The following is a 17,320-nucleotide window of genomic DNA, read 5'->3' as shown; positions in this document are numbered from 1 at the left end:
CTCTGCCGCTGAGGACTCTGCTCCGCCCCGCCGACCGGAGGCTTATATAGCAGAGCTGACAGCCCACCGGTCCCAGGTGCCCCCCCCCCCCCCCCCCCCCCCCCCGCAACCTGTTACTCTCAACCCATTAGTCAGCTCCCCCCCCCCCCCAGCTGGATGGCTTTGACTTTGTTTGAGGAGAGGAGAGAATCGTGTGGAAATAGTGCAATGGTTGGTTGGTTAAAAAGCCTTCGGGGGTCTTAACCAAACATCAGCTTGAAGGAGCCTCTCGCCTGGAAACCAGGTAAACACCGTGAAGCCATCGCAGCGACACATGGAGGTCATCACACCGCTCAGCGGCCGGAATCCATTTAACAGAGCAATATGCAGCTATATCCTCATTATGTGCTTATCTACTTGTTAGTTATGTTTCAGATGCTCTATCATGAAGTCGTAGGTAGGGAGGGCCTCCTGATGGAGCAGGCCTCCTGATGGAGCAGGTAGGGAGGTCCTCCTGATGGAGCAGGCCTCCTGATGGAGCAGGTAGGGAGGGCCTCCTGATGGAGCAGGCCTCCTGATGGAGCAGGTAGGGAGGGCCTCCTGATGGAGCAGGTAGGGAGGGCCTCCTGATGGAGCAGGCCTCCTGATGGAGCAGGAAGGGAGGTCCTCCTGATGGAGCAGGCCTCCTGATGGAGCAGGTAGGGAGGGCCTCCTGATGGAGCAGGCCTCCTGATGGAGCAGGTAGGGAGGGCCTCCTGATGGAACAGGTAGGGAGGGCCTCCTGATGGAGCAGGTAGGGAGGGCCTCCTGATGGAGCAGGTAGGGAGGGCCTCCTGATGGAGTAGGCCTCCTGATGGAGCAGGTAGGGAGGGCCTCCTGATGGAGTAGGCCTCCTGATGGAGCAGGTAGGGAGGGCCTCCTGATGAAGCAGGCCCACTGATGGAGCAGGCCTCCTGATGGAGCAGGTAGGTATAGGCCTCCTGATGGAGCAGGCCTCCTGATGGAGCAGGTAGGTATAGGCCTCCTGATGAAGCAGGCCTCCTGATGGAGCAGGTAGGTATAGGCCTCCTGATGGAGCAGGCCTCCTGATGGAGCAGGCCTCCTGATGGAGCAGGTAGGTATAGGCCTCCGGATGGAGCAGGCCTCCTGATGGAGCAGGTAGGTATAGGCCTCCTGATGGAGCAGGTAGGTATAGGCCTCCTGATGGAGGTACCTGCGCTGCTGACATCGGGAATGGAACCCAGAGCCTTTCTGCTGAGTCCATCCACTTATTACCGCTCCATCAGGACTTACTTAGGTTTCTATATGTTTCCCTACTTCTATATTTGACTTATTTTGGGATTTGCTAGGGTTCATCTGTCTATCACACTATCAAACCGTTTTTTTTTCTTTTAACTATTTACCCGGTACTTAACTGGTCCTTAATAATGTTTTTCTTACTTTACCGAGGTATTTCAGACTAAAAGTATTCGTAGGTGTTATTTTACACAGAACTTATGACTTTTATTCAGCTGATCTTTAATTTTATCAAGGTAACAGGTACATCACACGAGAACATTAAAAAGAGTTTCATCGTTTCATTGACTTGTTCACCAGCTTTTTGTAGGATATAAAACACTTTTATAAACACAGTGGCTCCAATATCACAACTTTAGATTACATAAGCTCACATTTTGTCCCTACAGAGTGAATCCAAACACATAGTCATACGTACGGCTTCAAAATGTACATTAATACAACATGAACAATATCCGAAAAGCAGAAGCATGGACCCAGGATGCATTGCGTCAGCAGACTCCTGCTCAGGAAGCTGGCCCTATCGGGGGCGGACCAGACTCCTGTTCAGGAAGCTGGCCCTATTGGGGGCGGACCAGACTCCTGTTCAGGAAGCTGGCCCTATTGGGGGCGGACCAGACTCCTGTTCAGGAAGCTGGCCCTATCGGGGGCGGACCAGACTCCTGTTCAGGAAGCTGGCCCTGTTGGGGGCGGACCAGACTCCTGTTCAGGAAGCTGGCCCTGTTGGGGGCGGACCAGACTCCTGTTCAGGAAGCTGGCCCTATTGGGGGCGGGCCAGACACTTGTGCAGGAAGCGGCTGATGTGCGTGTAGACGTGTTGGGTGGCGGAGCCGCCCAGGCCATGGTCCATGTCTGCGTACCACTGAAACAGATCCAACATGTCAGCCGCCATCAGGACTCTATGCAATATATAATATATAATATTCAATGTGGTCCCAATCTCTCCTCAGACCCAGGCCAAGGGACAGGTCGTACTTCAGTTGGAACCAAACCCATCCAGGATTTGTTCCCATTCAACTGAAAAATCTTTAATCAGACATTCACCTAAATGTAGGATGTTAATTGAACTCTCTGTAATAATATTTAATAGAAATGTAATTACTTTAGGAGTCTTTATTTTATTTATATCACTATTTAGATTAGAACATCACAACTCTAAACTACTCTGTTCCATTTTAAGCTGTTATCTAGAATCCACTTAACTGCCCACTAAAGAAATGTCTATTATACGGTTTGTTTGTTGTTAATATTGTACTGTTTCCCGATGTCCTTGATCATTCAACTCAATGTTGTTCTCAAAGCTCTGTAGAGCACTCCTTTGAGATATAGCTATTATATATATATATAAAGGACATCCAACCTGGCAATAGGATGCCTATCCAACCGTTGCAAACCTCTGGCTGCCGGAGTGTCAGAGTGTGACGAGATCCGGTTAAAGCGTTCATTCATCAACACAGAGAGCCCAGCAGGAGTCAATATTTACCATCGCCTCAAAGTCCACCTGCTCCTCCACCAGCGCTTTAGATATCTGGGCTGCTTGTTGGAAGTGGACATTATCTACAGGGATGAGACATACATTATCTACAGGGACGAGACATACATTATCTACAGGGACGAGACAAACATTATCTACAGGGACGAGACATACATTATCTACAGGGACGAGACATACATTATCTACAGGGACGAGACATACATTATCTACAGGGACAAGACATACATTATTTACAGGGACGAGACATACATTATCAGGACGAGACATACATTATCTACAGGGACGAGACATACATTATCTACAGGGACGAGACATACATTATCTACAGGGACGAGACATACATTATCTACAGGAACGAGACATGTTAGCACTCATATTATCTACAGGAAAGAGACTTTAGGTAGTTAATGTTCCATGTACTTAATGTTCTACTTAATGTTCCAGGTACTGAAGTTCCGTAGCATCTGCCTCCTTCATCACTTTCTGTGAGTACATTTTATTTTGCTGAACGCCTTAAATGATCTCACCTTGGACTGGGGAGATACCAGCACTAGTATCTCACAGTGTGCTCTAGGACAAGACTAGTCTGACTAGGTGTTCTATACAAACACTAGTATCATACCATCAGCTGTTCCATGGACCAGTTGATAAATGGTAAATGTTCTCATGGTCCTAAAATGGACCAGTAGATTACAAGTAAATGCGCTCATGGTCCTACCATCAGCTGTTCCATGGACCAGTAGATAATCCACGTTCTTGAAGTTATTTGCTCTTCTTGTCACAGTGGAATTCTATCAACAGAAGATAGAAGAGATATTAGTCAATGTAATATAAAAACGCTGGTATTTGTAATTTATCTTCTCTCTCCTATTTATACGATTCAGTATATTGATGTTGATGATTGTCTGACGTTGTACCAGACGTTTTTCTTAGTGGTCCTCACCTGGTACGCATCCACGTTGTCTACGGGCGTGCCCATGTAGCGCTCAGTATATACTGCATCTACAAAACAAACTCATTCAAATACGAATCACCAAAACGCCTCAACAAAAACTAATACCTCATAAAACCTGAATCTTGCTTCATGTTGTTCACGTTATAAAGTATAATGGGAGGATGGGTGGTTGGAGCTGAAGGAAGAGAAGGCAGGAATGTGTAACATACCATAATACTCCCACTTGGCCACTGGAGCCACGGCGACTCCACACTTGAAGAGTCCGCTTCCAGCCCCCAGCGCCATGGAGGCCACATAACCGCCGTAAGACTGGCAGCAACACGAGGGGAATGAAACCTTCCACCTGCTCAGTGGGCTGATGCTATTCTCACAATGCTAAAGAACGCTCACTATGCTAAAGAACGCTCACTACGCTAAAGAACCTCATTATGCTAAAGAACGCTCTTTATGCTACTCTCACTACGCTAAAGAACCTCATTATGCTATTCTCACTACGATAAAGAACCTCATTATGCTACTCTCACTACGCTAAAGAACCTCATTATGCTATTCTCACTACGATAAAGAACCTCATGATGCTACTCTCACTATGCTAAAGAACCTCATTATGCTATTCTCACTACGATAAAGAACCTCATTATGCTACTCTCACTACGCTAAAGAACCTCATTATGCTACTCTCACTATGCTAAAGAACCTCGTTATGCTATTCTCACTACGATAAAGAACCTCATTATGCTAAAGCACCTCATTATGCTTCTCTCACTACGCTGAAGAACCTCATTATGCTAAAGAACGCTCACTGCGCTAAAGAATGCTCATCATGCTAAAGAACCTCATTATGCTACTCTCACTATGCTAAAGAACCTCATTATGCTATTCTCACTATGCTAAAGAACCTCATTATGCTACTCTCACTACGCTAAAGAACCTCATTATGCTATTCTCACTACGTTAAAGAACCTCATTATGCTACACCGACTATGCTAAAGCACCTCATTATGCTTCTCTCACTACGCTAAAGAACCTCATTATGCTAAAGAACGCTTGCTACGCTAAAGCATGCTCATAATGCCAAAGAACGCTCACTTTTCTAAAGAACGGTCTCTACGCTAAAGAACACTCACTATTCTAAAGAACGCTCACTATGCTAAAGAACGCTCACTATGCTAAAGAACACTCATTATGATAATGATTTATAGTGCATTGGAACATGATAAAAGGACTGAATGAAACTCACCCAGCCCCAAATAGCAATCCTCTCTTTGTCGACGAAACCCAAATCAATGAAATGCCTGAGAGCAGAAAACAAGAGATGAAACACTAGTGCATAAATTATCTGATCTTAAATGGTTGAATAAAGACTGTAAACCAAAGGCCTTTAAAGCTCTAGGGTTAGCTCAGGGTTAGGGTTATTGTTAGGCTGATGATACTAGCTGAGAGGTGCTGGGTTATTGTTAGGGTTAGGGTTAGGGTGATGATACTAGCTGAGAGGTGCTGGGTTAGTGTTAGGGTTAGGGTTAGGGTTAGGCTGATGATACTAGCTGAGAGGTGCTGGGTTAGTGTTAGGGTTAGGCTGATAATACTAGCTGAGAGGTGCTGGGTTAGTGTTAGGGTTAGGGTTAGGCTGATGATACTAGCTGAGAGGTGCTGGGTTTGTGTTAGGGTTAGGGTTAGGGTTAGGCTGATGATACTAGCTGAGAGGTGCTGGGTTAGTGTTAGGGTTAGGGTTAGTGTTAGGGTTAGGCTGATGATACTAGCTGAGAGGTGCTGGGTTAGTGTTAGGGTTAGGGTTAGTGTTAGGGTTAGGGTTAGGCTGATGATACTAGCTGAGAGGTGCTGGGTTAGTGTTAGGGTTAGGGTTAGGCTGATGATACTAGCTGAGAGGTGCTGGGTTAGTGTTAGGGTTAGGGTTAGGCTGATGATACTAGCTGAGAGGTGCTGGGTTAGTGTTAGGGTTAGGGTTAGGCTGATGATACTAGCTGAGAGGTGCTGGGTTAGTGTTAGGGTTAGGGTTAGGCTGATGATACTAGCTGAGAGGTGCTGGGTTAGGGTTAGTGTTAGGGTTAGGGTTAGGCTGATGATACTAGCTGAGAGGTGCTGGGTTTGTGTTAGGGTTAGGGTTAGGCTGATGATACTAGCTGAGAGGTGCTGGGTTTGTGTTAGGGTTAGGGTTAGGCTGATGATACTAGCTGAGAGGTGCTGGGTTAGGGTTAGGGTTAGGGTTTGGTGTGGCTGATGATACTAGCTGAGAGGTGCTGGGTTTCCCCCCGTGTTGTAGTAACCTGACGGCGGTCATCTGGTCCTCAACTTCGTAGGTGCCGAGCCGCTTGTAGATGGAGTGCATGATGTGGTCTCCTTGATATCCACTTCCCCTCCCATCGAAGCTGGCCACTATGATGCCCTCGGTACTGGCCAGGTAGGTGCCCCAGTTCAGCCGGAAGCCATAGTCCACCTTTTGACTGCAGGGGCCTCCGTACCTGCAGGACCAACCAGTAAGGAGCAAGGTTTCCTCCTTGGTTGACCTCGTGTTCGGAGGTTTATACTGCTCTACGACCCCTGCCCTTTGACCCCTGCTCTATGACCCCTGCTCTATGACCCCTGCTCTATCAGCCTGCTCTTTGACCCCTGCTCTTTGACCCCTGCTCTACCAGCCTGCTCTTTGACCCCTGCTCTGTGACCCTTGCTCTATAACCCTTGCTCTATAACCCCTGCTCTTTGACCCCTGCTCTATCAGCCTGCTCTTTGACCCCTGCCCTATCAGCCTGCTCTATGAGCCTGCTCATTAGATAGTCTTTATAGGAATAACTTTCTCATGTTATGAGGAAGCCCTTTGACTGGGCTGGCAGATGTTTCGTTGCACTGTGCTGATGGCGTTTCTTACACGTCGATAAGAAGAGGATACTTCTGGGACTTCTTGAAGTTTGGCGGCAGCAACATCTGATACCACAGATCTGGATGGGTGAATACAAACGTCCATCTGGTGATTCATATGGGAATAATTCAAGCTCAGTTCCATGAAAATTGTCGACTCTCTCACCAAACCCTGCGATCTTCAGTGTGCCTCGCCTCACAGTGGGCAGGTGGAACTGATCCAGAAGGCTCTGGATCTCTGAGTTGTCCTCCAGAACCTTCAGCTCTATACGGGAACATATTAAAATCATAGAGAGCCTATCTTAAAGTACATCGATGAAGGTTGGTGCCTCGATATCTAGAAGAGCAAGTCCCCATTACCTATGAAACAGACAGTAGACACCACAGCGCTGGAGGGGAAGGAAGGGACCTTCTCAGGACCATTAGAGCTGCTATAAATGAGGAGACCACGCTGCAACAGTGGCTTAACAAACTTAAGATTATCACACCGAGCTAGTAGTTAATGAACTCTTGTCCAATAAGAGGCGTCTGATATCAGGCTGGTTCACCCAGCTGAGTTTTGTCCTGACAGCAGGACCTACCTTCTCCAGGATCTACCTCCCCCAGGAGCTACCTTCTCCAGGACCTACCTTCTCCAGGATCTACCTCCCCCAGGATCTACCTTCTCCAGGATCTACCTCCCCCAGGATCTACCTCCCCCAGGATCTACCTCCTCCAGGATCTACCTCCCCCAGGATCTACCTCCCCCAGGATCTACCTCCCCCAGGATCTACCTCCCCCAGGATCTACCTTCTCCAGGATCTACCTCCCCCAGGATCTACCTCCCCCAGGATCTACCTTCTCCAGGATCTACCTCCCCCAGGAGCTAGCTTCCCCAGGAGCTAGCTTCCCCAGGATCTACCTCCCCCAGGATCTACCTCCCCCAGGATCTACCTCCCCCAGGATCTACCTCCCCCAGGATCTACCTCCCCAGGATCTACCTTCTCCAGGATCTACCTCCCCCAGGAGCTAGCTTCCCCAGGAGCTAGCTTCCCCAGGATCTACCTCCCCCAGGATCTACCTCCCCCAGGATCTACCTCCCCCAGGATCTACCTCCCCCAGGATCTACCTCCCCCAGGATCTACCTTCTCCAGGATCTACCTCCCCCAGGATCTACCTCCCCCAGGATCTACCTTCTCCAGGATCTACCTCCCCCAGGATCTACCTCCCCCAGGATCTACCTTCTCCAGGACCTACCTTCTCCGGCTCCTCTGTTGTCCCTCAGGGTGAAGATGGGCAGCCCCGGGCCTGGAAAGAAGACACATCTGGAAATACACTCAAACAGGCTTAGAACCACGACTCACACCACGCCTCAAACAGGCTTAGAACCACGACTCAGACCACGCCTCAAACAGGCTTAGAACCCACACACCATGTCCACAAGTACCAGTTGATCAGGACATGTGTTGGTGGTGTGAAGTGTGTTATTTAGTGAGTTGTGTTGTGGTGTCATGTGGAAATGTGTTGTATACGTCAATTCACCATGATGTCACAGTAATAATACACGTTCTTCCGGGTGGCAGAGCTGAAGTGTTCTCCGATGGCCCAACTAGTAAACAAACCCTTCCATCTCATTTGACCAGGGCTGAGCGATCCAGAAAACAGAGTAATTGGTTTTAGTGAATGAATTTCTTCTTGCAGGGTGCTACGGGATGTCTAATTAATCTATATATATATATAAATATATATATATATATTAATAAATACTACATTAATATCATTTTCATCATTGTTTCAACTTCAGGTCAACAACAATGTTTTTAACTGAGTGACTATGTTACAGTAGCCGGCTGGGTCAGGGCAGTGGAAGCCACTCGCGTTCTGCCACCCGGAAGTATCTAGACGCCTATTGTTAAGAAAAAAGATTGTGAAATGCCATATAGAGAGTAGAGTGTTGTGTAGTGAGTTGTGTTGTGGGTTGGTGTGGAGTTGTGTAGTGAGTTGTGTAGCGAGTCATGCGTGATGGGGGCGGTGGAGGGGACTGACCGTAGCAGTCCATGCGGCAGTAGGAGGCGTTGGCGCTCATGTAGGCTAAGCTGTACTGACACCGCTCCCTCCTCACGTCACAGCTCAGACAGTGGGGCGGGGCCACGCTGCTCCCGATGCCCAGTCTGGAGACACCAGCAGCACACAGTCAGAGAGACACCAGCACGCAGTCAGAGAGACACCAGCACGCAGTCAGAGAGACACCAGCACGCAGTCAGAGAGACACCAGCAGCACGCAGTCAGAGAGACACCAGCAGCACGCAGTCAGGGAGACACCAGCACGCAGTCAGAGAGACACCAGCAGCACACAGTCAGAGAGACACCAGCAGCACGCAGTCAGAGAGACACCAGCAGCACACAGTCAGAGAGACACCAGCACGCAGTCAGAGAGACACCAGCAGCACAGTCAGAGAGACACCAGCACGCAGTCAGAGAGACACCAGCACGCAGTCAGAGAGACACCAGCAGCACGCAGTCATAGAGACACCAGCAGCACGCAGTCAGGGAGACACCAGCACGCAGTCAGAGAGACACCAGCAGCACACAGTCAGAGAGACACCAGCACGCAGTCAGAGAGACACCAGCAGCACGCAGTCAGAGAGACACCAGCAGCACACAGTCAGAGAGACACCAGCAGCACACAGTCAGAGAGACACCAGCAGCACGCAGTCAGAGAGACACCAGCAGCACACAGTCAGAGAGACACCAGCACGCAGTCAGAGAGACACCAGCAGCACGCAGTCAGAGAGACACCAGCAGCACACAGTCAGGGAGACACCAGCAGCACACAGTCAGAGAGACACCAGCAGCACACAGTCAGAGAGACACCAGCAGCACGCAGTCAGGGAGACACCAGCACGCAGTCAGAGAGACACCAGCACGCAGTCAGAGAGACACCAGCAGCACACAGTCAGAGAGACACCAGCACACAGTCAGAGAGACACCAGCAGCACACAGTCAGAGAGACACCAGTACGCAGTCAGAGAGACACCAGCACGCAGTCAGAGAGACACCAGCAGCACGTAGTCAGAGAGACACCAGCAGCACACAGTCAGAGAGACACCAGCACGCAGTCAGGGAGACACCAGCACACAGTCAGGGAGACAATAACACGCAGTCAGGGAGACACCAGCTCACAGTCAAAGAGACACCAGCACGCAGTCAGGGAGACACCACCACACAGTCAAGGAGACACCAGCACACAGTCAGGGAGACACCAGCACGCAGTCAGGGAGGCACCAGCACACAGTCAGGGAGACACCAGCACGCAGTCAGGGAGACCCCAGCACACAGTCAGGGAGACACCAGCAGCACGTAGTCAGAGAGACACCAGCACACAGTCAGGTATATCCTTGTCTATGATCTATGGTAACACATCCTCAGGTTTGAAACTATGTGTTCACATTCAGGAGGATGAGGATAATATAAAAAATATTACAAATAATGAACAAGATAAATATAACAATGCAGATAAATAAAGACTTACCTATAAACATTTCTCACCCCTGGTGCGTTGTGTTCGTTACTTATATAATATCTGTGAAAGATTTCATTTTTTTAAAGGATTAACACATTAAGAGCATCAAAATACTACATAACAATTGTTTAGTAATCAGTGATTCTACGAACATGGCGTCTGTGGTGAGTTTGGTTATGTAGATGACCTCCCATTGGCCTGAAGTGACTGGGACAGCAACGCCCTGAAGAGAGAGTACTGGTGAGGCGCGCACGCCAACGCACGCCAACGCACGCCAACGCACGGCAACAAACACCAACGCACGGCAACAAACACCAACGCACGAACACACCGATGCACGCCAACGCACCAACACACCAACGCACCAACGCCCCAACGCAGCACACTGTTTCCATCAGGCTGCGTACTCACGTCTCTGACATGATGGATGTGTTTGTAGCCCAGCGAGTCGCTCATCACTTTGTAGAAACTAATGTTGTCCGCCGCAAAGAACAGGGGGAGCGGGGAGTACTGAGGAGGAGCAGACGAGTTAACGCTCACCCTGAAGGAACCAGAACGCTGAGATAAGGTCAGAGACCAGCAACACTCACATGGCCCACCCAGCCCGTCCTGCTGGTCTGGACGAAGCTCTGGAAGACACACAGCAAGCTTTTAGAACGGACACTCAATATTTAATACGCATCACTGGTTCATGATATTTAATAAATATCACTGGTTCCTCTGATATTAATTACATCAATGGGTCATGATACTTTATAAACATCACTGGTTCATGGTATTTAGTAAACGTCACTGGTTCCCCACTGGTATTTAGTGAACCTCACTGGTTCTGGTTCCCCACTGGTTCCCTACTGGTATTAGGTGCCTCCCACTTGTGCCCACCTGCCCCTCTCTCCAGCGGCGCCCCTCAGAGTCGTAGATCTGGACGTGGACGTGGTTCTGCCGTCGGTTGAGCCACTGGACGGCGACGCGCTCGTCCGTCACCCAGGTCACTGAGCTCAGGAAGTAATCGCTGAGAGGACAGGAAGGGGCTGGTTGATTAATCTATGATCCCCCATCAGTGAGCAGTCAGTTAACAGACGGTTAACCAGAGGGACTTACAGTCATGGTCCTCTTTGTAGATACATGTCCTTAAGGAGCAGGTAGGGGTTAGACAGTAGAGACAGGTCAATAGGGAGCAGGTAGGGGTTAGACAGTAGAGATAGGTCATTAAGGTTGGGTAGGGGTTAGACAGTGCAGAGACAGGTCCTTAAGGAGCAGGTAGGGGTTAGACAGTAGAGACAGGTCAATAGGGAGCAGGTAGGGGTAAGACAGTAGAGATAGGTCATTAAGGTTGGGTAGGGGTTAGACAGTGCAGAGACAGGTCCTTAAGGAGCAGGTAGGGGTTAGAGAGTAGAGGGGTTAGACAGTAGAGGGGTTGGACAGTAGAGGGGTTGGACAGTAGAGGGGTTAGACAGTAGAGGGGTTAGACAGAACAGGGGTTAGACAGTACAGGGGTTGGACAGTAGAGCGGTTAGACAGTAGAGGGGTTAGACAGTAGCGGGGTTAGACAGTACAGGGGTTGGACAGTAGAGGGGTTAGACAGTAGAGGGGTTAGACAGTACAGGGGTTGGACAGTAGAGGGGTTAGACAGTAGAGGGGTTAGACAGTACAGGGGTTAGACAGTACAGGGGTTAGACAGTACAGGGGTTAGACAGTAGAGGGGTTAGACAGTACAGGGGTTAGACAGTACAGGGGTTGGACAGTAGAGGGGTTAGACAGTAGAGGGGTTAGACAGTACAGGGGTTGGACAGTAGAGGGGTTGGACAGTAGAGGGGTTAGACAGTAGAGGGGTTAGACAGTACAGGGGTTAGACAGAAGAGGGGTTAGACAGTACAGGGGTTAGACAGTACAGGGGTTAGACAGTAGAGGGGTTGGACAGTAGAGGGGTTAGACAGTAGCGGGGTTAGACAGTAGAGGGGTTGGACAGTAGAGGGGTTGGACAGTGGACAGTAGAGGGGTTGGACAGTAGAGGGGTTAGACAGTAGAGGGGTTAGACAGTAGAGGGGTTAGACAGTAGAGGGGTTAGACAGTAGAGGGGTTAGACAGTAGAGGGGTTAGACAGTACAGGGGTAAGACAGTAGAGGGGTTGGACAGTACAGGGGTTGGACAGTAGAGGGGTTAGACAGTACAGGGGTTAGACAGTACAGGGGTTGGACAGTACAGGGGTTAGACAGTACAGGGGTTGGACAGTAGAGGGGTTGGACAGTACAGGGGTTGGACAGTACAGGGGTTGGACAGTACAGGGGCTAGACAGTACAGGGGCTAGACAGTAGAGGGGTTAGACAGTAGAGGGGTTAGACAGTAGAGGGGTTAGACAGTAGAGGTGTTAGACAGTACAGGGCTATGGTACTGTGATGCAGCAGCAGACCCACCCGGTGGTGACGGCATCGGGGGGCTCGACCTCACTGAGTCTAGAAGGGTCCGCCGCCTCCACGACCAGCAGCCGGGCCCGCGGCAGGGTTGAGCCGGCCTGGGACGGACACAGGGGACAGACGGACACGCGTCGGGGGGGGGGGGGGGGGGGTGTGTGTGTGTGTGTGTGTGTGTGTGTGTGTGTGTGTGTGTGTGTGTGTGTGTGTGTGTGTGTGTGTGTGTGTGTGTGCGCGTACCTTGGGGTAGGGGACAGCTCTGGTTACAGGGTACTGCTCTGAGCCGTAGAAGGTGAACTCCACGCTGTGCACCTGGCTGTCATTGATCTGCAGGAAGGCCAGGAATCGGGAGGAGGTCGACCACCACACAGCCTCGTTGGAGGCCAGCACCTCCTCTAAACAGGGAGGTCCAAGAAACACCGATGAACACCAACAAACTGACTCACTCTCTCACCTACTCACTCACTCGCTCATCTACTAACTCACTCACTGACTCACTCACTCACTCACCTACTCACTCACTCACTCACTCATCTACTAACTCACTCACTCATCTACTAACTCACTCACTCATCTACTAACTCACTCACTCATCTACTCACTCACTCACTCACCTACTCACTCACTCACTCATCTACTAACTCACTCACTCACTCACCTACTCACTCACTCACTCACTCACCTACTCACTCACTCACTCACTCACTCACCTACTCACTCACTCACCTACTCACTCACTCACCTACTCACTCACTCACTCATCTACTAACTCACTCACTGACTCACTCACTCACCTACTCACTGACTCACTCACTCACTCACTCACTGACTCACTCACTCACTGACTCACTCACTCACTCACTCACCTACTCACTCACTGACTCACTCACTCACTCACCTACTCACTCACTCACCTACTCACTCACTCACTCACTCACCTACTCACTCACTCACTCACCTACTCACTCACTCACTCAATCACTTACCTACTCACTCACCTACTCACTCACTCACTCACTCACTCACTCACTCACTCACTCACTCACTCACTCACTCACTCCATCACTTACCTACTCACTCACTCACTCACTCACTCACTCACTCACTTACCTACTCACTCACCTACTCACTCACTCACTCACTCACTCAGCCTCTCACCCGGAGGCCCAGGACTCACCCTCGTACGCCCAGTCGGGGACTCCGTTCAGGATCTCGTTCTTCTTTCCGTTGAAGGTCACTTGGACGGGTTCAGAGGTCACGGTGGCCGTCAGGTAGATGTTGAAGTCTGAGATGTAAGCCTGAACAGGAAGGTGATCAGGAGTCACATCGTTCTCTAGATGATCCCATCAGGGCTTGTTATGGTATGTTACTCTGACTGTGACATGAAGTCCGTGGCGAGGGTGAGGGTTAAGTTGAGGGCTAAGGTGAGGGTGAGGGTTAAGTTGAGGGCTAAGGTGAGGGTGAGGGTTAGGGTCAGGGTCAGGGTGAGGGTCAGGGTGAGGGTGAGGGTCAGGGTGAGGGTGAGGGTCAGGGTGAGGGTGAGGGTCAGGGTCAGGGTCAGGGTGAGGGTCAGGGTGAGGGTGAGGGTCAGGGTGAGGGTGAGGGTCAGGGTGAGGGTGAGGGTCAGGGTGAGGGTCAGGGTCAGGGTGAGGGTGATGGTCGGGGTGAGGGTGAGGGTCAGGGTCAGGGTTAGGGTTAGGGTCAGGGTGAGGGTCAGGGTCAGGGTTAGGGTCAGGGTGAGGGTGAGGGTCAGGGTGAGGGTTAGGGTCAGGGTGAGGGTCAGGGTGAGGGTCGGGGTGAGGGTGAGGGTGAGGGTCAGGGTCAGGGTTAGGGTTAGGGTCAGGGTCAGGGTTAGGGTCAGGGTGAGGGTCAGGTTCAGGGTGAGGGTCAGGGTCAGGGTTAGCCTCACGTATGCGTTCCCGGTGGGCGCCCAACTGAAGTACTGCACTTTCTCTGGAATATCCGGAAAAGTCAGGAATGCTCTGTGAATAATTGAGAGGAATGGATTGTAATGTAAAGAACATGTCTTGAAGTGTGTGGCCAACAGTGGGTGAGTAGGTAAGGTAAATACGTAGATAAGGTAAGTAATTAGCTAAGGTAAGTAATTAGCTAGCTAGGCTATGGTAAGTAGCAAGCCTAAGGTAAGTAGCGGTCCACTCACGAGCTGTCGCGGCTGAAGATGGAGTAGGAGGCAGTGTAGGAGTGTCTCCATTGCTGTTTCAGGAATAAGAGTCATTACCTTTGGGCTGCTGTACTCTGGTTGGTTTAAGGCTGTGTTGGGTGTTTGTTGGGGGCCATCCTCACCTTGGTGTAGTTGCTCTCGAGGCTGACGTACTTCTGATCCCCTGACAGCAGGTAGTCTATGGCGTCCACGCTGGCCTGTGGAGACACAGGCTCCAGGGTGATACATCAGGCTATAACACGTCGGGTTCTACGGTCATGCACTGAGGAGGCTTACAAACGTGAGGTTGCTCAGGTACAGAGACTCCTCCTTGGTTTCAACGTTGTAGAGGAACACATTTCCTTCCCTTTTATGAAGATAAGTGTTATCTGGAGACAATGAGGACAAAAGCATGAATATCACTGAATTTATCATCAATGTTATTTATGAACACGAAAGACAAGCAGTTTTACCTGAGATCCATCGTAGTTTATAGGATTTCCATTTGATGGTGGAATTAAAATAGTCGTCAAGGGTGTAGGACCTTTTATTAGCATCATTAGCTCCTGGATAAAACAATTAGGAAATTAATGGTTTGGGCTTGATACACAATTTATTATACAGCGAAACATTTTGCATGAGACGGCTTCTACTAGGGAGAGGGGGGGGGGGAGGGGGAGAGGGAGGGGGGACTCTATTGGACTCACTGTTCAGGTGAACTGCCACCGGGATAATTATAAAGAAGGTGATGGCAGCCGCCGCCACGCCAATCCACAACACCTTTCCGCCACCCTGTGGAGCAGGACGGAACAGGGGTCTCTGACAGGGGCGGAACCGTTGTGCACAAAACGGGGCTGAAAGTGGCGTACGTGACTTTCCACGCCAAGGTTGTGATCTATAAAAAACTAACTTGACGGGAGAATGTGCGCAGCCCTAAGCAAACTCTGACCCATGCGTACGCATGGTTTGGAGGAAAAGGAGAATTGGCGACACAGATGGTGTGGTGGTGAACTGAAGTCAGACGGAAGAATTGTAGACTGAGAAGAACGATTATGTTTTAACATCGCCCTTCATAACTTTAATTTCAACCCGTATCATGCGTTAAATCTATGTAATCTGAATAATTTAAGTCAACTGTGTTACTTCTCAGTTATAACTCCAGAAACATCTCCTTAGAATAGAAATGAAAATTCTAAATCTAAATTCTCTATATTGAATCTCGTCACTCCATACTGTCTACTGACGGCGCGACTGCATCTCTCCAACATGTGTCATAACATAATATTTTTATGTGACACTGTAAACACATAATCAAATGTCAATGAAATCACAAGTGTGGAAAACCAAGCCACATACTCCTTATCACAATCGTTATATTATTGTCCGTTCCTCTTGATGCTTTTCATGACAAATCAGGCATTAAAAAGGGGTTATGTTCAAGAACATTTTACGTGGGTGATTACAAACTGATTATCCAAGGTGTTCTCGGTCAGTCTTATTACCGTAACCCTATAAATACAGCGGTGAGCCCCGTGCGTAATGCTGCACCATGGCACTGCTGGAGGACCATGCAAATGGCAGGATTCAGAGGGAGAGGGTCTTCAGGGACCATAACGATTTATAAAAATATGTACCTTTATGTCAGACCACTTCTTTCTTAATTCTTTTTTGCTTTTCTCAGTCCTTCTGCCATTGTTTCCGACAAGACATAATACTTGCATCTGAGTCTGTTTTATATGCAGATCGCATTCATGAGGTCATTTGCATTGACCATTTATGGTTAAAAGGGGCGTGTACAGGGCGGAACGTGAAGCTGATTCAGCTGCGCACACTGCGCACACGCGCTCTGTGATTTATAAAGCAAAGATTGCTTAGAGGTGTGCGTACGCAGGGTTTAATAAGTCTGAATATTTTTTGGCGAACGCAAAACTTGGCTTTTGGGCGTACGTACACTTTTAGTAACGATCCCACGCACAGTTTTTTAATGAGACCCCAGCTCTGGAGTCAGAGTTTAGACCAACTGCCCCCGGTTATAATAGGACAGATCTCTGCGCCTTCTGATCTTTGTAGATGAATCCTCTTTTACTATAGTCTTTAATGACTGTTCTCTGCTTTAGACGAGGCTTTAGTTATACAAGAGGTTAATTGACCAGGTTTTAGTTATCCTACTGACCAGGCTTAGTTATCCTACATGAGGTTTACTAACAGGCTTTAGTTATCCTACATGAGGCTTACTGACCGGGCTTTAGTTATCCTGCATGAGGTTTACTTTAGTTATCCTACATGAGATTTACTTACCGGCTTCAGTTATCCTACATGAGGTTTACTGAGCAGGCTTTAGTTATCCTACTGAGCAGGCTTAGTTATCCTACATGAGATTTACTGACCATTCTGCTGATGGACTGATCTTCATTCACTGGACTCGTCCTTCACAACCTTTAAAATCCCTTCACGACTGCCGACGAAGAAGCAGATTTAGATGTCCAATGTCCCGAGTTTAATTTCCTCATTCCATGGAATAAGATAATGTTCGGAACTTAATAGAACAAAAAGCCCAGTAGAAAGCGATGCGTTGGTGCCTCTCGAACCCCTGGCTCCTCCAACCTCCTCCTCCTCCTGCAGACCGCAGCTCTCCACCTCTCAGTCT

The 17,320-nt window shown here is 49.3% G+C and overlaps 1 protein-coding gene across 1 annotated transcript; it reads right to left on the bottom strand.

Annotated features, from left to right (window-relative positions):
* Nucleotides 1-1,456: 1,456 nt before the first annotated feature.
* On the bottom strand, nucleotides 1,457-17,291 carry fap (fibroblast activation protein, alpha). Its single transcript, XM_056579612.1, has 26 exons — nucleotides 17,061-17,291; nucleotides 15,381-15,465; nucleotides 15,147-15,239; nucleotides 14,971-15,062; nucleotides 14,817-14,891; nucleotides 14,674-14,726; nucleotides 14,422-14,494; nucleotides 13,690-13,810; nucleotides 12,753-12,907; nucleotides 12,516-12,613; nucleotides 10,984-11,113; nucleotides 10,692-10,730; nucleotides 10,513-10,611; nucleotides 10,254-10,324; nucleotides 10,111-10,161; nucleotides 8,625-8,749; nucleotides 7,836-7,886; nucleotides 6,766-6,864; nucleotides 6,610-6,679; nucleotides 6,011-6,205; nucleotides 4,966-5,020; nucleotides 3,935-4,034; nucleotides 3,714-3,772; nucleotides 3,489-3,561; nucleotides 2,759-2,832; nucleotides 1,457-2,137 (listed from the first exon to the last, which is right to left on the bottom strand). The coding sequence occupies exons 1-26, from the start codon at nucleotides 17,061-17,063 to the stop codon at nucleotides 2,036-2,038; spliced, it is 2,241 nt and encodes a 746-aa protein (XP_056435587.1). The 5' UTR covers nucleotides 17,064-17,291; the 3' UTR covers nucleotides 1,457-2,035.
* Between the last annotated feature and the right edge of the window lie 29 nt (nucleotides 17,292-17,320).

This window comes from Gadus chalcogrammus, chromosome 20 (assembly GCF_026213295.1).
Source record: "Gadus chalcogrammus isolate NIFS_2021 chromosome 20, NIFS_Gcha_1.0, whole genome shotgun sequence".
NCBI classification, from domain to species: Eukaryota; Metazoa; Chordata; class Actinopteri; order Gadiformes; family Gadidae; genus Gadus; species Gadus chalcogrammus.
Note: the sequence above shows the minus strand (reverse complement) of the source record. Positions and strands in the feature narration are given on the sequence as shown.